The 20,923-nt window shown below is 41.4% G+C and overlaps 1 protein-coding gene, 1 long non-coding RNA gene and 1 pseudogene across 2 annotated transcripts; 2 read left to right on the forward strand and 1 right to left on the reverse strand.

The window, feature by feature from the left end:
- The first annotated feature begins 3,154 nt into the window (after positions 1-3,154).
- On the forward strand, positions 3,155-4,000 carry LOC103625872 (nuclear ribonuclease Z-like; annotated as a pseudogene).
- A 1,769-nt stretch (positions 4,001-5,769) lies between these two features.
- Positions 5,770-6,282, reverse strand: LOC103625873 (uncharacterized). Its single transcript, XR_552572.3, has 2 exons — positions 6,191-6,282; positions 5,770-6,100 (listed from the first exon to the last, which is right to left on the reverse strand). It is a non-coding gene; the product is annotated as an uncharacterized lncRNA (long non-coding RNA).
- A 6,009-nt stretch (positions 6,283-12,291) lies between these two features.
- LOC100192697 (uncharacterized) lies at positions 12,292-15,259 on the forward strand. Its single transcript, NM_001137900.2, has 6 exons — positions 12,292-12,728; positions 13,635-13,826; positions 14,341-14,500; positions 14,584-14,686; positions 14,783-14,864; positions 15,002-15,259. Exons 1-6 carry the CDS (start codon positions 12,432-12,434, stop codon positions 15,077-15,079), a joined length of 912 nt encoding a protein of 303 aa, NP_001131372.2. The 5' UTR covers positions 12,292-12,431; the 3' UTR covers positions 15,080-15,259.
- The last annotated feature ends 5,664 nt before the right edge of the window (positions 15,260-20,923 follow it).

Below are 20,923 nucleotides of genomic sequence, written 5' to 3' on the forward strand. Positions count from 1 at the left end.
TAATTCGAAACAAACAGGACCTATATTCACTTATCTATAAGGCCCGAAAAATATATTCACTGATCTATAGGTCTTTCCGTTAGTTTAGGCATTTAACGGTGTTACGTGAGGGACTATTTTACCTTTGTTAAAAATGATTGAAGTGCAGGGTTATGTATGTAAAAATAGATTTGGAGCAATATTGCATAAGGTTTAAAGTTGAAAACATCTAGACTGTTGATAGCATCTAATAATTTCATAGTTATTATGATTAACATGTGTTTTATAGCAGTATTACTTAGTGAAGTCATAATAACAATGTTTGTTGATTGGAGCTAACGAGGCTGCTAATCAGGTGATAGTTAACTTTTAAATCCCTCACTAGACAAAGGCTCTTGCTTGTTCTTGAAGGGTTCTTTCCATAGTTGAAATGAGCAATAGACCTTATATCTCTACTATACTTAAAGCATCAGTTTCAACGGTCGTCCTACGTCAAGATTTTACAAATACCCCCTAAAATTCTACAAAATAAACCCGCTGTCTAGCGCCTCCCCGCGGAGCACTACCCTTCTCCCAACTACCGTGCGCTCCTGTGGAGCTCTTCGCGCCTCCCTCCCCACGCCGCCTCCGCCACGATCGCCCTCCACCACGCCCTAACTATCGCTTCATCCGGTGAGGATGCAACAACGTACACAGGCCGTGACTCCGACGCACGAGGGCAGGGGCGCGGCCCCCGTCCGACACGGGTGCCCCGACACGCTGGCATGCAGCCCAGCGGCACGGGCGTGCAACCGTCCAGGCGCGGCCTCTGTGCACGAGTGCTGTTACAGCCCCACGGCGCGGGTGAGCGGCTTTGGCGGGCTTTACCGGCCACAACATCCCGGCGAGGGGGCGCAACCCCAGTGGTGCGTCCTCTGCCATGTCCGTGGAATCCTTGTCAAATTAGCATAACATGGCAATATTTTATTGGGTACAAATTCGTGAACTCTTCTCCTGCATGCAAGCTAAAGTATATAGAAAGTATCAAGGATATAACTCTTTGTCTAAATAAATTAGCACAATCACTAATCAAATATGTTTATGTCACGTCGCAACGCACGAGCAATGTACTAGTTGGGGGTATAAAACTGTCTCCAGTAGTTCACCTTATATAGTCACTCAAAACATTGTTTTGCACTATAGACTGTACTATTTATAGAGCAGAGTTTAAAATGGATAATGAGAATAGGTAAGCTGCTGGAGATAGTCTAGTAGTACCAAGCAAAGAAACTAGCAGTTATAACCCTACTTAGCATTGGATGCACTAGACCTATCTAGTGTGGACCAGTGGCGGATCTAAGATTGATAAAGACCGGGGCTATAGCTCAGGCAGCCCGGGTTGTGGATCCGCCCCTGGTACGGACCAACTCTCTGCATTGTATACACCGATGCTATATCGAACACATCTAGTGAGGTTATTTCCAACAACTCTCGTAAATGGCCACACATGCGTATTTTTTAGCCGCGTTCAACTATCCACGCTTTCAGTAGAACGCGGATGAGTATGCATAAAATGAGCGCTCAACTTCCATGTATCTAAATCCACAAGTTTTGTCTCCTTAACGAGTTTATATGCGCATTCGCATGTGCGCTCTGTTGGAAATGCTCGATGTTTTACACACTCGCATCAGTACTATGCCTTGCTCAAAACGTGCATCTGCGTGCCCTATCCGCTGGAGATACCATGAGTATAAAGATCGTGTGCACAACTGCATATCTCTGAGTACCATATCGCATAACACACTAGACACTTCTAGAGTTCTGGTGAGTACTCGGTCTCTCAAATACAGTTTATAAACTCACCAAGTATCATATTCGGTGGTACAATATGGAGTATATTGTGTCTGATACAAAATTTGCAAGTCCTATTTGGTGCACCGAATAGCGGTATAGGTAAACACTAGACACAACAATGATATTCTTATTTGCTTTGAAGACTTCTTTTTGTTGTATATAACCTTGTTAGGCTACGGCCAGCAGATCGTGTATATGGTCATGTAGACTACTATTCTTTATTGTAGATAATATTATTTAGGGAGTTGAATTTAAAATAAAAAATATAGATAACTGCAACAGTAACGCCGTCCAAAGACGTCATGCGTGGACCCTATGATCCACCACAAAGCCATCCTTTTGCATTTCCGTGGTCCGTTTCATCTAGTCAGCTTCCTCTTTCTCGCTTTCTTTTTTTATTAGAGATGGCAATGAGTTACATTTCCGTGGTCTGTTTCATCTAGTCATCGTCCTCTTCCTCGCTTTCTTTTTTACTAGAGATAGCAATGGGTACAATCTAAAATCCGATATGTTTTTATCCTATTAAGGTATATGTTTGGATCAATTTTCATACCTATGAATTTATTAATGGACATAAATTATATACCGACGGGTTCATGAGTACGAGTTTGTTCCTAGAGTATCCAAGCCCGTGAACCTGTGTGTTTTTTAAACCCAGTCAAACCTAGTGCATATTGTCATTTTATTTTATAAACGAACAATAAATTTGTTATCTCCCTATTTGCTTCCTATTTTTTATCGAATGATGAATGTATAAATAGTTGGTGAGAGTGTTGCTTGCTTGTTATTATAGGTATTACCAGCGTTATATATGTGGTGGATATATAACTTAGTGCAATGCCACTTAATTATACAACTTATTATTTATATTTCATTCTGTCTACTAATAATTTTTATACCAAATTATGAACTCGTTGTTCATTACATAAATTTTGGACCATGATCATTAATAATTTCGATACTTATTGTCTTATTGATTATGAGAAGAACAATCATATTCGAGATAAAACTTGCGGGTAACTGTAGGTACCCATTAACCTGATGGGTATGAGTTTAGCCTAAATTTCAAACCTGTTATAAGTACAAGTTTTTTTAATCTCTACTAACTATTAAGGGTGGAGTGTAGACCGCCCTCGCTCCCCTCCCTGCCGCTGCCGCTGCCGCGGATCACGCCCCCACCCCCGCCACGATTGCCCTCCCGCCCGCGGATCACGCGCACGACCCCTCGCCGCCGCGATTCCCTCCCTACATGCGCGAGAACCGCCCGCACAGCCCACCGCGATAAGCCATGTGTCTCAAGATCGTGGAACCCTTAAGCCCCTCCTCTCTCCTCGGCGCCGGAATGGCGAAAAGCTGCGGCGAGTCCACTGTGGAGGTTGCGTCCTCCAGCTCCTCTCCTATTCCGGCTTCCGCGTCGGCTACGAGGTCGAAGGCGAAACACCATATAGAGATCGAGGGGTACCCTGTGGATGGCGTCTCCATCGGTGGTCAAGAGACCTGTGTCATCTTCCCGACGCTGAGCCTCGCCTTCGACATCGGCTGATGCCCGCAGCGCGCCGTCTCGCAGGAGTTCCTCTCCATCTCTCACGGGCACCTCGACCACATCGGGGGCCTTCCCATGTATGTGGCCACACGGGGGCTCTTTAGGCTGTGTCCGCCCACCATCTTCGTCCCGGCGTGCCTCCGGGACTTCGTGGAGCGGCTATTTGAGGTGCACCGCGCCATGGACCAGTCCGAGCTCAACCACAACCTGGTCCCCCTGGAGGTCGGGGAGGAGTACGAGCTCAGGAGGGACCTCAAGGTCAGGGCTTTCAGGACCTATCACGCCATACCCAGCCAGGTGAGATGAATTGGTTCACTTCACTTCTTGGAACTGTGTATGTTGTGAATCCATCCGTTATAATCCTGCAATGGTTGGATGGAGTCTCAATTAAATTGTGTGTATGCAGGGGTATGTGATATACTCGGTGAAGCAGAAGCTTAAGCAGGAGTTCATTGGCCTACCAGGGAGCGAGATCAAGCGGCTCAAGCTATCAGGTGTGGAGGTCTGTCTAGCTTGGTGGCTTTGGAGTTCAAAAATTGAAGCATGGTTTAGTAACTTGTTGAAGGGAGTATGGCTTCTAACCCCCTCACCAATTCATAATTTTTGCAGATCACAAATACGGTGTCCACCCCTGAAATTGCTTTCATCGGAGATACAACAGCAGATTTCATTCTTGATCCGGATAATGCAGATGTGCTACAGGCAAAAATTCTTGTTGTTGAGGTATTTTGTCATCACTTGTAGCTTTACAATTAAGTTCTCAGTTTGCAACGTGTCACCAATTGTGTGGCGTTAACAAGCAAGTCAACATACTTATAAATACATTCTATTTCACTGGTTCCCTATAAGTTTAGTATTCATTTCTAAGCTGCATATGGTTCAATCCTATACTGCCAGTTTAACAGTAGGTTCTGTAGTTTAGTCATTTTATTGTTTCGTGATATAGTAGAAATGTTTACATATTTAGTGTGATTAACCAATCTTTTGAGTTTCTATTTTCGACCCTTTGATGTTGTGGGGAATGAACTCTGCTTTGGCCTACTTTAGCCTTGATTAGACTACATAATGTTAGTCCATTTGTAATACTATCATGCAGATTTCCCTGCTATTGTTTTTTGACCTTCCAACCAAATCTGAAACTAATATTTCTCTCCATTTCTTCCATTAGGGTAATGAATGCCCTTTTCATCACAATGAGGGTGCCCGGATGAACCTTATGGACTATTGGTACTGGTTGAATGGCAGATATTTATGCTGAACTTTTAAGGTGTGAGGAAGCAACAAAACTTCCCAAAAGGTAAAGCCTTAAATGGCAAATATTTTGTTAGTTTCAATAAGTACTGCTAAATATGCTTAGCCACATGTCGGGTAATGCCTATGGAAATAAGGCTTTACCTTTTGGGAAGTTTTGTTGCTTCCTCACACCTTAAAAGTTCAGCATAAAGGCCATCCAAGTTTAGAAGTTCATAATGTGTCCCCATTTCAACAAGATGGCCCTCCTCCATTGCAGCTATATAATCAGCATTTTTAATGAGGCAAAGACGTCTAGCAATTATAATGGTTGACCTTCCCAACATCAGAACATCTAATGCTTCTTGTACAGCCTTCTCAGCTTCAAAATCAAGTCCTCTAGAGTTACGTTTGTGATGCACAATTTGGGATGTTGGTCATATGGTGTTGTTACTCGGTGCTTTTACTTAGGTATGTTACACTTGGGGATGGTTGCCAAATGATGGTGTTTTGAATGAAGCGGCCTCTCTTGATGGTCACTGGGGCCTTAGAAAATTGATTGCTTTTATAATGACAACCACATATCAGTGGTTGATTGTTTTAGTTTGTTAGAATTTGTCAAACGAAAGTTGTCTCAATTTTTGGATCATTCTTGGTTTCATGATGACTTGGTGAATGATAAAAGTCTGCTAAATATATAACTGAATGCCCAAACTACAGATTATCTAATGGTCAAACTTAATATTTGTTTTTTAGCAAAACAACTATCTAGAAAATTACCTCTTTCATGTTTTGTTCAGCGGCGGTCCAAGCGACTACCAATAGGGATGATACAGGTTTTGCTATTCTTTTATTTATTAATTGCTTCAATTGGAGAATTACCTTAACTTGTTGTGATTAATGTGCTTTGTTCTTTGATGACCCCTTGCTGAGTGAGAAATCAAACAAGATCTGTGCCGGAACCCAAATCTGCCATGTTTATACTTTGTGTTGATTCAAAGCAAATCTGCCATTATGTCACAAAGTCAATAGCATGGTATGCATTTTCACATTTATCTTCATTCAAGGAAAACCTAACTAAAACACGCTTTGTGGCCACCAACAGGCGAGAGACCTGAGTCGTAATGGTCAGTTTTCTTCGATCAATTCAGTACAAACTCTAATCTGCGAAGTAACTGTGACGCTGGATCAAAATCAATTATTGTAATTATTTTGCAGCTGGTGTAACATTTGCCACGACAAGATGGAAAAAAACAAAATTGTTTTTGATTAAATGAAACAGGATCACAACTCTCAAAACTTGAGTGTCTAATCTGAGTTTGTGTCCATGTATATGGTAGCAGCAGGTTGAACTTATTTTTGTCAGGAACAGAGGGGGGGAAACGCCGCTTCACAGTCTCATTCCATCAGCTTCCATCGACCAAAGAAGGTAGGACCCTAACTCAATTTGGTTTGGTAACCTCATGAATTGCATTTGCTAGGTAACCAACATTTCCTGTCGTTACACCAGCCATGCTGAAATTGGGCAAGGGATGAAGTTAGATTCATTCTAATAAACTGTTCAATGAATCATCGTGATGTAATAAAAATCAGTAATTGCTATACCTTATCCTCCCATTGCGGGTCATGCAAATGTGGTATTCATTTGTTAAATGGTTAACTTGTTCAGGTGTCATCCCACTGTAGCAGAACATTCCAATATGTACAGAGACGTACCCTTTGTTCAGAGATACAAGTTCACCACATACTAATACGCACAAAACGTAAATCCGCATGGGAAAGGACATCTTTTGCTATCCAACAAATGTATCAGTAAATTCAGCAACACAAGATGAGATTCGTCCTGGTTAGTAACTATACACACTTAAAAATTAAAAGATGCACCAGCTTTTCGTTTGGAACCTGCGCTTTTTTGCTTATTTGCATTTCTAAATTTCATTCGGATAATAATTGTGAAGGCTAGCATGTATTCACTTTTTTTATCTAGGTTCATTGAGATTAGATTACAATTACAGTAGCAATCATGTCTCAAACATCATTTATTTTGTCATCCCTCAAACATCATTTATTTTGCTTACAAGTTAACAATACTATTCCTGGTTTGATTCAGGAGGTCTCTGACAATAATTGTGTCTATCCAAACGAGGTGCACCACACTGCTAGGGAGCGAACACAGGTCTATAGCTTCTGACCCAAATCTTCCTAGAACCAAGACTGTCCGTCGCAATCTCTATGGGCATGCAGAGACTGTTTTCTTCCAGGTTTTTTTCTTGTTCTGTCTCGTCACATTTTCATTTGATATTGTTATGCAATTTGAATGACTTGTTAGACAAATTAAGTAGAATTGTGTGCCAAAACTTTTTGTACCTTGTTGATGTTAACGTTGGATATTGCTACCCTTGCTTTTTGGTGTCATCTATCCTAAATGTCGAGGTCTGCATCTCTTTCTATGTTCTTCAAATTATCGTGTAAACTGAAAGGGCTTTGGTTCACATTCAGTATCTTGGACTCTTGGTAAATGAATGTGCTGCTAAAATGGTTGAACCTATAGTGTTGTGTTGTCTGTCCTGAATCCTAGCTGCTATCTGACCTGTGCCAAGGTAAAAAATCCATCTCCTTTTATGATTTGCAGCTACTAGATAAACCCCTGGTTCACATATTCTTAGATGCGTGTGTTTTCAGTTTCACAGTTCAAAAACACTTATCAAGAAACAACACGACACAACCAGACAGTTCTATGTGTCAGATTCACAGTTCAAAAAAACATATTAACAGTCCACATGCCACAACTTCACAGTTCTCTCTATTTTTGGATTCACAGTTTTCTGTGCACCGAGTTCTTAGTGTTTTCAGATTTAAAATTCACAAACTGTGAAGATATAAAACTATCCAGAAATCAGTTGCACATACAACTATTTGTCAAGAAACAAAGAGAACTAAGAATATGTTTAGGAACACAGATAAATCAGTTGCACAGACAACTATTTGTCCAGAAACATAGAGAACTAAGAATTTGTCCACAAACACAGAGAAATTAGTTGCACAAACAACTATTTTTTCCAGAAACATTTTCAGTTTGACACACTAATGAACACAGGTTCAATGCTCAACCATAGTTCCAACTTCCAATACATCAACAACAGAGTTTAGTTCCACTACTGGTTTTTTTCTTGTTTTGGTCTTTCTTAGTATTGTCCGTGTCATTGTTTCCACTACTGTGATGTGGTGAGGGCGACGATTCCTACAACATCCATTCTTTTCTTTTGAATGCATAACGTGTAGCTAGGGGACATCCTCAACATCATCCAAAAGCAAGCAAGCTACTACCTTCAGATCCTAAGCTACTACCTTCAGATCTTAAGGTCTTTATTTATGTTTGTAATAAGTGCTTAGATGAGAAGGTCCTAAAGGTGGAGTCTCCTCAGAAAAAGACTGCACCAAAGAAGCTGTCTCCCAAAAAGAAGCAGAAAAAACAAAAGAAACAATCACGCAAGATTGAGACCAGGAGGAATCAGATAGTTCTGAAATGCAAAAAGAAAATTGGCAAAAAGGGTAAGCGTGGCCGGCCCAGGAAGAACCCAACGGACCTTTCGAAGAATGAACCATCAAAGATCCATGAAAGTGAACCATCAAATGTTTCCAAAAATAAACCAGTGAAACGTATATCAAAACGATTACATGATAAATACATGAAAAGTAACTCAAATGTATCCGAGAATGCAGCTAGCTCTAGCAAGAGGAAGAGGACTTTTTCACAGTATTCATACTGGTTGAATGGCCTCTGATGGTCACAAAATCCACATGATGAACGAGCAAGAAGTTTCAGGAAAGAAAGAGTAGTTTTTGCATCAGAAGATGCTGAAATTTCTGAATTCAGCCCAGTATGCTGCTTGTGTGAAAATGCTATAATGAAGAGGATATCTATATTTCCTGTGAAAAATGTGAAGGTAAGCATGTTTTACTTGTATGACATATCTTTGATCTTAGATCAACTAGATGTTTTCAGTTAGCAACTGTGTGGGCTAAAACAATCTTCTTATTAGTCTTCTTTTTTGGAGGACATGCAAATTTATGTGTTCTGTCCTCTTTGGAGTTACTAGCTTGTACCCCTCTTACCTATTTTTTAGCCATGACACAGGTCTTATGGAAAGTCCACAATTTTCTGTCTCCTCAGTCCTCACTAAAGCTGTCACTTATTACTACTACTACCTCCATTGCAAGGAGCTTGCCAATTTTGACCAATTTTACATTCTAATTAGACAGCCTTTCTGGGTGCATCATTTTCTGATTTTTCTCTTATGATTAATGGAGATGTGTAGCTGTGCCAGTGTTAATCACCTGTAGTCCAGAGTATGACAGTCCTTTTTAGAGAAGAAAATTTCTTATCCTGAGTCCTGGACGCTGCAATTTCCAGTATGGTCTTCTCATAATTATCATTTTTTCTGCATTCCAGAGTGTTTTTCATCCTCTTATTGTCACACTTACATGCTTCTTATCGTGTTGGGGGATATTTTGTTGAAAAAGCATTTCATACTTGAACAAATTATTTTTAGCAGAGATAAAATGTGTTCAAGGTTTACCCTTGTGGCGGAACAGTTCAATATCAATTAATGAGGAAACATTTTGGGGCTACCGAAAAGGGAAAACTGTTAAAGGGATAAATGAAATTGCGATGGGTATGTCACCTCCACTTGTTGTACTGATAGTGCAATTGTTTTATGATATTTGGCATTAAAAACATGAGTAGCTCTAACCACTCTGTTACTGCAGGCTATGATTTTCAAGCCTCAAACGAGAATCATTTTAATGTCCTTACTTTGTATAACTCAACGTATGAGAATGCATCTTTCATTCCAATGCCATTTGCACTTCTGCGCATTCCACACTCATTGAATGCGGTGCGTGTCATTTTCTTTGCTGATATAAAATTGAAATTTTCTCATATTTGTTTTCCTATTAATCCACTGAAAAGGTTGATTTTCTGTTGTAGAATTCTAACCTTTCCAAATAAGGATGAATTGATGAGTATGCACAGCCAATTATAGTTTTAATATTTTTTAACACATTAGTAGGGTCATTTGTTTTTGTGTTTGTTTCAGTTATAACTTTATCTGTTGTTTAACATTTTTAATTATGGAACTAATCTCATTATCGCTAAAATGATTTAACTTTTTTCTTAAAGATACATTTTACTCTTACTTTTTAGAGGGGAAAAAACCTGAATCTGCAGTAATATTGGCACCAACGAGATGGGTTGTGTGCTTGCACATTTCATGAGAACAGAAGAAATATTTTCAGCTATCACCTGTTGTTAGTTTGGGCTGCTGTCATGAAGTTTACAGAGCACTCCATGCTAAAATTTTCAAATGTTAGTATGTAGTGTTCTGTTCCAAGTTTGAAATGAAACTCATCAGTCTTAGAAGAAAAAAACGAAAGTTATGGTTTGTGTGCTTGTCACATATCCTAAGAACGGAAAGCATGTTTCAGCTGTCACTCTGACTTTTGGGCTGATGTTACATGTTTAAATTTAATTCCTAAATTGGGTAGCCAAATTTGGATGAAATATGTGTGGGTTTGATAAATGAACATCTAGAAATTCATTATTTAGCCATGAATCAACAATATTTCTGACTTGAATATTTCTTTTTTTCCAGCTTTGACTAGTGGCTATCATTGATGTCTTATTTTACAGTTAGCTTTAAATTTTCTAAGCCTTTGCTTACCATTTGTACATATTGATGATATCTGCTCCTTTCTTGTGCTGCAGAAACTACTGAAATTGTGGATTATAGAAATTATGGCATTATGAAATATGCGGTGGGTTTAGTGTACGGTTTACTCATTTCTTTTAATGTGAACTCAAAACCATTTTTTGCTGTTGAAGAGCAGAGGCAACTGTTGAACTGTAGCAGGTAAGAAACTAGATAGCTTTAATATGTTTAGTCTATTATCCCTAAGACATCACTAATTATTTATTACTCGATCGTTTATTTTTAAATCAGGCTTATACAATATTTCTGACTTGAATATTTCTTTTTTTCCAGCTTTGACTGGTGGCCATCTTCATTTTCCTCATGTCTCACCGCGACACAACAACCACCAGTCTCACCCAAATCCTCCGTGACATTTCAATCGCCGCAATGGTGGCTGCCTCTTCCGTTACGCATCCACCGCCAGCTTCTCCGTCACACGAATCCTCCCACTTGCATGCTTCCTCATCTCCAAGAGGCGACCCGGAGGAACACACGCTCCCGGGGACCTCCCCGGCGCTGAGGTGATTTGTGCTGCTCCCACTCGCCGTGTTCCGCCCCGCCTTATCTCTGTTCCACGCAGCCTTATCTGATCCTGCTTCCATTTCTCTGCTAGGTTTCGGTGGAGGCAGAAGTAAAGACGACAGTACCCGACGAGGTCCTGGGCAAGGCCAAGGCAAGGTGTTTCATTGCCCTGTCGTATTTTATTTTATTTGTACTACTGTTGTCCCCTATGGTTTAATTTCAACAGTATAGACAGAGCTCGTCCTATCTCTTTGGTTGAAGCTTTCCCAAATATGATATCTTTAAAGGTCATTATGATATCAAATTATTAATAATGGATCTCTCAGGCTTGGTAAATTAGTGGTTTTAAGGTATTAACACTACAATTTTTGGTACATCTCAATCTTGTCTCCTGTGCATTGTCCATCTATATAGGTGAGTTTGTCTATGTCAATAGAATCATTTGCTGAACCGAGGACACATTATTTATCTATCAAGACACTTTGTAACAAATGAGATGATTGACAATGGTTATAAATAGTGCAGTATAAACTTTATATATGTAAAACCAACTAAAGTTGTTATTTTATTTATCAGAGATTATATTAATTATTTGGTTGTTTTATGATGAAATGTAATGAATAAAGTATGTACCTGTAGCGATATTAATCTAATCCTATGAGTTCTAATCCTATGAGTTGCGCTAGATCACCTTCCAAATAATTATGAGGGTTGTATTTCTTGGGTAATGTCACTTTTTCTGTGAAATTTGGTTCTGAATAATCACATGTACTTGTAGTGCTTGCGCAACATTACAGTAGCCAATCGATGAATTTGACTTTGCGCAGGTGGCGAGCTGGGAGCATAATTGCTGTCATGCAACATCCTTGCAATGTCCTTCATCCCGCGAGACTCCCACAAGGCGTAGGTTCAGTTTGCACTAGAGCGTGGCGATGATTGGGGTCCTTGCCTCTAATCGGTTCGCTTATCCGGCACATTCCTTTGACATGGCGCACTGATCTCATTGCCTCATCCTATGGCAGCTTTATGGTATGTTGAATTACTATCCCTCAGGACTACAAGCCTTCAATGTCTCCAGCTGATTACTCATTGCTTCCTGCTTCTATGTATGTGCAGATGGGTTGTACTTGATAGAGGTTGATCGTATCCTGCGTCCTAGAGGTTATTGGATTTTGTCTGGACCCCTAATCAACTGGAAGAAACACTGGAAGGGGTGGCACAGGACTAAAGAGGACCTAGATGCAGAGCAGAAAGCCATTGAGGCAGTTGCCAGGAGCCTCTGCTGGAAGAAGATCAAGGAGGAGGATGACATTGCTATCGTGTTATTATACGGTTCCGTTGCAACGCACGGGCACTGATCTAGTGAGTGTATATGTTGCAATCTCTACTTTTGACCTAACATCCGGCCTCCACGGCTCCACCCACGAGCCAGTGGAATCTTACCGATTCGGCAACCGTGCTAATCGATATCCGTGCAATTCCACCTCCCGAACCGAATCCCTCCACCGACCCAAACCCTAGCGCGCACCCTTCTCCGTCGTCCTTTCCTGGCGCGCGGGCCGGTGTCGGAGATGCGGGCGCTGCTCGCGGACGGCGGGATGGCACTGGCGGTGTCGCCGGAGGCCAACGAGTCGTCGGGTGGCGCTGCGGTGTCGCTAGGGCCGTTATCGTGGGCGTCGGAGTGCCACGGGGTACTGTACAACCTGGCCTTGATGCTGCCATCGCTGGCCTTTGTGGGGTTCCTGGCGTGGCAGGCGCGGCGGAGCTTCCGTAGGCTCAGCTACGGCCGCTCTCACGTCGTTGTCGTCGCGTACTACGCGCTCCTCTGGGCCGTCGCCGTACTCAACCTCCTCTGGTGCTTCCTGCAGGTGCGGATTGGTTGCCGGCTTGCCGCTGTTGCTTGTCGCTAAATCCCGTATTGCCTGGTTATGAAACTCTCCGTGCTCTGAATTTGGTCATTTGATGTTTATTAGGGGAATGCTTTCCATGAAAAAATGCTATGCTGTGCGTGTAGTTTAAGTTACGACTAGTGAAAGGCAGGGAGAATTCCTTCTTGAAAAGTAGGGGCAAGTGGAGCTAACGAGATATGAACTTGTTGGTGAAAGTGAGCTATGAAAAATCTTTACCAGATCATGAAACTTTTGAATTGTAATATCAGGTTTGAATGATAATCAGTAATGTTTGTATGTTTTTCTAGTGTTCAATGGCTGAGTAGAATATAAGTAGGTAAGAAGACTGGAAATTAGGTGAACTTTTGGTTGTACCCGAGTAGTCTTTTGATGTTTCTACTCGATAATGGAATAACTGAATACCACATCGTGATTGAATCCTATGAGTAGGATGGGTAGGCAAAGAGCTTATCAATCGCCAGAGAGTCTCAATGTTGAGCCAGTAGCAAGCTTTGGTGGGTTTTCAAAAAGCAAATATCAAGCTCCTAGGATCAAGTTATAGCTGGTAACGATTAACAGGTGGGAATCTCAGCTGGGTCAAGGAAAACAAAATCCCTGATGGTTGGTTGTTGATGTCAAATATGTAATATGTTGGTTGGTTATTAGGCTTAGATCTGTGGCACACATCTTGGTATTGCTACTATTATAAGTGGATTCATTCGTTTTTAGATTTGGTATTGTCCTGTTGTACGAACTACAGAAAGAAAATCAGATGATACTGCCTTATGAATCCAAACTTTCATTTTTATTTTTTTACATTGTGTATTACCTATTTACCTGTATCTCTTATGTAATCATGGAACATTTTTTTTTCTCAAATGGCAGGCATGGCAATGTATGCCTGACAGGGCATTCTCTTGGAATATACTGTCACTGTTTACAAAATCAGGAATGTTATTCTTGGAAGTGAGTCTCATAGCCTTTCTACTTCAAGGAAATGATGCCAGCGGTTTTGAATCTTTGGCACGAACCTTTGTTATATCTGGAGCTGTAGTTGCTGCTGATGTATTGCTCAAGGTATGATCTACTCCAAAATCCAGGCATAGTGAACAGTAACTAGCTTTTCTTAGAAGTGATGGGGGTGTCTTTACTTAGTTCTTGCAGTTTTGGGGATTTAGCTAGAATTTTTTGCGATGCTGTGTCATATTTACCAACAAACTAGGTTAATTGACTGTGTATCTGCCTATCTGGTACAGAATATTAATTTATTAGAGAACATAACATGTTTCTTGATTACACTTCCATAATAGTGGATTGGCTATTGCAAGTTGGTACTGAATTTCTATTGGTAGTAGATCTTGCCCGTTTATCTCATTTAACTGCAAAAGATTTTTTTTTGGCTGCTTAATGAAAGACAAGGCCGGAAGGCCCCATGACTTGAGTACTTGACTTAACATGACACACCTTTCCTCGTTTCAATCATTCAATGAGTTAACTCATGTTGCAAGTGCAAAGCTGATTAATACTCTAGTTCACTTGTTGCAGCCTTTTACGCCATCGTACTTATGAAACTGACTTTGTCCTTATTCAGACTATATATGTTTTTGGCTTCGGTGTTCCTTTGTTCATTGATACTGATCAAGGAACTAGTGGGAAATGGGGCCTGTGGATTCTCCACAAACTTGTGCTTACTGGAGTCTATGGGCTGATTGTTTTCATGCATCATTCAAGATGGAGAGACAGGCTGCCTGGTAATCGGTTACTGTCTTTGTATGTTTCAAAATTCTGTTGTTTGATGTTTCATGACCATAATCTCCTTGTTGCTTTATTGCAGCAAAACCAGCATACTACAACTATGTATGTGTGATGTTGCTACTGAATGGCATATCACTGTTTGGATGTTTCCTTATTGCAAGTGGAGCTGGATTTGGTTTATGGTACATACAGAACACTATTTTCTTGATTTCTTCAGAGTTTATGGTAACTTATTAACCTTCAAGAGCAATCTTTGATGATGACCCCTTTTGCTGTAGGTTATATAATCTCACAACCGTATGCTATCATTCTCTTTACCTTCCCCTCCTATATGTGACTTTCTTAGCAGACTTCTTCCAGGTACCTTCTTGCCTATGACCTGTCACTTCGCTTCTGTGTAGTGCTTCTTCCTTAGTTCCTTAGTTTGTGTACTGGTATAACTGTCTGTGGCTTGTAATGAAATTATTTGTCGTTGCTGATTTATTTCGTATGTTTAGGAGGAAGACATGCTCCTAGAGAACGTCTACTATTCTGAAATGAAGGATGCTGGGTTCTTCGATGCTGACTGGGATTAATCCGTGGCTACTGTGCTGTATGACCCATCCCATATGAAGTACGCTGTATTTGTTTTTATTTTATCTGTGTACTCTCAACGTAGAACAGGAAATGTATGTAGCTAGCCGTGGTAGTGAATGGAAATATGTAATCTTACTGCTGCATACTTCAGAAAATCAGAATTCAAGTGATTTCACGGCTGAGATTGCCATCTCAACGATGTGTGATAAATTTACGTCGATGGTACAAAACTACGAAGTCGGTCGTCAAAACTGCGTTTTTGCAGGCTCGTTTTATAAATGTAAGCGTATCACCCAGGATTCTACCAAGAGTATCCTTGCTAATGCTACGTGCGTGTACCGTGTGCGTATGCACATTTCTATCTTCTGTGGCGTTTGTTTTACTAGAAGACAAATTAGGAAGAACCCGTTTGCTTGTGTCAATATCGGATATTTGAATGCAATTATGAATATTCAATATAATGCAATTATGAAACTAATTATATAAATAAATACTAAACCACAATATGAATTTACTAAGTTTAATTAATTAATAGCTATAATTTATTAATTCTAATTAATTTATAGTTAGCAAATGTTTATTGTAGCATCATATAAATGAAGTATAAACTAATTAGGTTCAATAGGTTTAGGACTGAACGAAATGCTCGTGGCTTGTTGGTTCGCTTAACTCGTGGTCGGATCGGCTCGTTTGAATTTTTTTTACGAGCTGAGCTGACATTCTAGCTCGATTTGTTAACGAGCCAACTCGCGAGCTATCACTTTCGGCAAAACAAAACTATAAGCATATTATTTACGTAACAATTAATAAACATGCTACATGTATATGTGGTGTCTATGACATATAAGCTAAACTAATGATTGATGAACTGTCTTTATGTGTTAAATTGATCTATGCGAATATAACTATGGATTAAATTGATTAACACGTGTGTGAATTGTGAATTGATGAGTTGTGTTAATTTGGTGTTATATTGATGTGGTATGTCAAACTATGGGTATAATTATTATTTTCTATTGTTAAATTAGTTTAAAATTAACTAAAATTTAATTGTTATATATATATACTGTATTTATATATTACACTTGGGTGCATTCAATATAGAGAATGCACCCAGGCCGAACCTACGCGCCAGGTCCGAGCCAACCGTCCCACCTAGGCCGTCTTCGTCCCTCCCGCACGTCTTCGTCCCTCCCGCACGCTCCCGAGAGAACCTTTTCACTTTCCCGCCCACGCCCCTCTTTCTCCGCGAACGGCTCAACCTCTTCACATAAGTTGCAATCACACCAGACCAGCAGTTGCAATTACACCAGACAGCAGTTGCAATCACACCAGACAGCAGTTGCAATCATTGTTTGTTTTAACAGATTTTTGGACATAGTTATATAGAAGTTGCAATCACACCAGACCAGCAGTTGCAATTACACCAGACAGCAGTTGCAATCATTGTTTGTTTAACAGATTTTTAGACATAGTTATATAGAAGTTGCAATCGCACCAGACTAGCAGTTGCAATTACACCAGACCAGCAGTTGCAATCATTGTTTGTTTAACAGATTTTTGGACATAGTTATATAGAAGTTGCAATCGCACCAGACTAGCAGTTGCAATTACACCAGACCAGCAGTTGCAATCATTGTTTGTTTAACAGATTTTTGGACATAGTTATATAGAAGTTGCAATCACACCACACCAGCAGTTGCAATTACAACACATCAGCAGTTGCAATCATTTTGTTTACATTTTTTAACAGATATTTGGGTAGAATTATACAGCAGTTGCAATCACACCTAATGCGGGGGACAGAGAGGCGCGCTGACAGAGAGGCGCGCGGCGGCACGGGGACAGGGAGGCGCTCGGCGGCGCGGGGACAGGGAGGCGCTCGGCGGTGGTGGGGGAGAGGGTGGCGCTCGGCGGCGGTGGGGGAGAGGGTGGCGCGGGGACACGGAGGCACGCGCGCGGCGGGGGGCAGGGAGGCGCGCGTACAGGAGGGCCGAGGACGTGCTCAGGGTGTTATTGCAGGTGGATGCATTCAATGTAGAGAATGCACCCAGGTGTATTTTAGTGCCGCCGTATATATATATATATATTCCTGTTGGGGGTCTTCGTCCTCCGAAGGTCCTCAAAAACATGATTTGACAATGTTTTCCAAGTGGATTATGTGAACAGGTATCTTCGGACTCAGAATTACGAACATGAAGTGCGGTCAGGACGAAGCCTGAACCAGACGAAGGACAGGCTGATTACCAAGCTCCACAAAGGATGGTGCATAGCCGAAGCTGTGTGCAGAGAAGCTTCGTCGCGATAATAGAGGGGGGAACCAACTTAAAGATGAAAAGACTACGTGGACCTTGTCAGATTTCCATAAGTCATTGACAAATGTAATGGACATAAATGTAATTTTACGTGGGCTGCGTCCCGCGTCTATAAATAGATGAACAGTACTCCCGTACTGTTCAGGCTGACTTGGCATTTGCTTTTGCGTCACGCTTGTACTTTCTACCTTCTCTCAGGACCGAAGGTACATTTGTAATTTGAAATCATTTCTATTTTTCCATGTTAATAAAATAGAAATGATTTTATGATGATGCTTATATCATATTTCATGCTTTATATGAATCCTTCGTCATTACTTATTATGTTTACGAAGGTTTGTCTCTTATGACCTTCGTCCGAAACTCATTATTTCCCGAAGGGACATAATGCTTCGAAGGACGAAGGACTTTAACGCTTAACACTTTTTATGTTGCCTTGTTCTTAATTCGAAGCATTTGAGAACAAGTCCCCAACATTGGCGCCCACCTCCGGTGAACTCACTTCCACTTCGAGTTTTTTGAACACCTTCGGAAGCTATAGACCCTCGCTATGGCACCGAAGAAAGCTTCAGCGACTGGGGCTGCAGCACTGCAACCGCTAGACCCCAATCAGGAGACCGTCTCTCTCCGGGAGGCCCGAAACCAGAAGAGGAAGGCTGTTAGCCCGACGATTCAGGAGGATGAACTAGACCAAGAAATCAGGGACATGGAGATGCTACATCAACAAGTGCAGAGGAAGAAGGAGAAGATGGCCAGACTAGCTGAGCTGCAGAGGCAGATAGACGAAGCTTCTGAAGAAGTCCGTCATCTTACCCACGATGAGCAGAACCGAAGGCCTCAACAAAAAGACCTTCATCAGGAGGGCTTCTTCAATGAAGATGACTGGTATGATAATTTTCATCATGGAAATTTTGTTTTCGACGATGCTTCTCCTCTGTCCGCTGAGCTGCAGGCTACACCTTGGCCTTCGTCCTATAAGCCACCCCAGCTTCCCATGTTCGATGGCCATTCGGACCCGAAGCAGTTCTTGATGAGTTACGAAGCAACAGTGTCTTCGTATGGTGGCAATGCTGCAGTAATGGCAAAGTCTTTCGTTATGGCCGTCAGGAGTGTTGCTCAGACCTGGTATTCCTCCCTTCGGCCAGGAACGATCACTTCATGGCAGAAGCTGAAGGATATGTTATTGACCAGTTTTCAAGGATTTCAGACGAAGCCGGTCACTGCTCAAGCCTTGTTCCAGTGTACTCAGGATCATGAAGAATACCTTCAGGCGTATGTTAGAAGATTCTTGCGTTTGAGGGCGCAGGCACCAACGGTGCCCAATGAAATTGTCACCGAAACCATGATCAAGGGACTTCGTCCTGGACCTGCTGCTCAATACTTTGCTAGGAAGCCTCCTCAGACCCTGGAGAAGCTGCTCCAAAAAATGGACGAGTACATTCGTGCTGACAATGACTTTCGCCAAAGAAGGGAGGAGGCCTTCAGATTTTCCGAAATGACCAGGGGCTTCGGAGGAAGATCCTATCCGAGGCATGTCAGGTCCATCCACAACTCCACTCAGAATGATGATAAGGGGAGTCAGCAGAACAGACCGCAGTGCTCTTCACAAGCTTCGGGGCAATAGCAAAGCTCCTTCCGACCACCAGCTCCAAGAGGCAGAGGCGCCAGGGGCTTCGGCGGAAGATTCGGGGATCAACCCAGAAGAATATTTTGCTTATTCTGTGGTGAAAACAAAGGTCATACTACCAGGATGTGTCATGTTACCATTCAGAAGCAAAAAGAGATAGCCGAAGCTGCCGCGCAACAGGCTCAGCCGAAGCAGGTCATGCACACTGCTTCGTATCATTCGCCCTACATCCCAGAATATGTGGGCAACCATCCTGCACTCTCTGCTGCTTCGGCAAGTCAGCCTTCAGCTTCCTGGCAACAGCCCCCGCCTCCACCTCCGTTGCAACAAGGCCAGCAGCCAGAAGGGAGCCAATATGCTCCACATCAAAGGGACTTCAGAGAACAGTCCGAAGCTCGCACGGTCAACAGCACCGTGCCAGAGTCAAAACACATCTATTGACAAATATCCTACCTTAATAGCAATCTTTTTCATTCAGTTTTATTTTTTCTAATAAAGGACATTGTTTAGGTTTCATGTAATTAGTTTCGTTGATACCTACAAGAAAAATATGTTTTCTTCACAGGTTTGTGATAATAAAAAGGACCTTCGGACTATCGAAAATCCTTCGAAGCAACAAAAAGTCGTTCTAAGGAACGCAGAGTAAGTCTGACGAAGTCACAAAAAGTCGTTCCGAAGGGAGCGCAGTGTAAGTTTTCTGCTCCAAAGTCGTTCCAAAAGGAATGCAGAGCATACAGCGAAAAGTCAACGCTGATACCGCCTAAGTAAAAGGCGAAGAAGCTCCAAAGACGTTCCTAAGGGAATGCAGAGCTTATACCGCCTAAGTAAAAGGCGAAGAAGCTCCAAAGACGTTCCTAAGGGAATGCAGAGCTTATACCGCCTAAGTAAAAGGCGAAGAAGCTCCAAAGACGTTCCTAAGGGAATGCAGAGCTTATACCGCCTAAGTAAAGGGCGAAGAAGTTCCAAAGACGTTCCTAAGGGGATGCAGAACTTACAGCGAAAAATAAACGCTGATTCCGCTGAAGTAAAAGGCGAAGAAGCTCCTAAGGGAGGCTTATAATGAAAAAGTCAGTATTGATACAAAAGATTGTGCCCCATTGCAGGAATGTGTGTATCTTCGGCACAAAATATCATTTTACATAACATAACATCATCACATCATTTTGCATAGCATAATCATCATACATCAACGAAGATCCAATAAACCATTGTTTTTGCGTTGGGATGAGCATCTATAGTTTCTATCTGTAGAGTCCACGCGCAGATCACTAGCCGTATCGTCACATCCACATTTATTATGATACCACAACAACAAAAATTAAAATTGGAACTTATAGTTTCTATAGTGATTTCTTAGTGAGGTAGCAGATATATGAATCACTTAGGGCTTATTCGGTTATTCCTACGCTATATGGATTGGATGAGATTGGAAAATTTTAGTAGAGATTTTGACTTGCTATGGATTTAAACTTACCTAATCCCTTCAAATCCACATGGATTGAGATGAAACCGAACAAACCCTTAGAGCCTGTTCGTTTATACCGGATTTCAATAAGAATTGTTTCAGCCCATCAAACCTTATATAAATTAGACAAACAATTCAGTTAGGAATTATTTCGAGTGCTCAATCCACTGAAACCGAACAGGCCCTTAGTAGTTTCTCTGTCGTAGTTTCTCTCAATGCATAGTTTCATGGCGCTGTTTCTAATATTGTTGTGTCAATCTTTCATCTCTTGTGAAAATCATATCATCTCTATTAAATTACCCGTTATATCATCCTGCTTGCTAATGTGGCATGCCATTTAATGAGAACAAAACCCCTGTAAAATGGCTACTGATAATGGTCTCGTATCCATAGTATTAAATACTGCTTAGGGGGTGTTTGGGAACAAAGTTTTTCT

The sequence above is a fragment of the Zea mays genome, chromosome 5 (assembly GCF_902167145.1).
Source record: "Zea mays cultivar B73 chromosome 5, Zm-B73-REFERENCE-NAM-5.0, whole genome shotgun sequence".
In the NCBI taxonomy this organism is placed as follows: Eukaryota; Viridiplantae; Streptophyta; class Magnoliopsida; order Poales; family Poaceae; genus Zea; species Zea mays.

Excerpts from the sequence above, each read along its gene's own strand:
- LOC100192697 (NM_001137900.2), top strand. The coding sequence starts at position 12,432 with ATGCGGGCGCTGCTCGCGGACGGCGGGATGGCACTGGCGGTGTCGCCG. Across the intron at positions 14,501-14,583 it reads ATGGAGAGACAGGCTGCCTG|CAAAACCAGCATACTACAAC; the intron begins GTAATCGGTTAC and ends GCTTTATTGCAG. Across the intron at positions 14,687-14,782 it reads GGAGCTGGATTTGGTTTATG|GTTATATAATCTCACAACCG; the intron begins GTACATACAGAA and ends CTTTTGCTGTAG.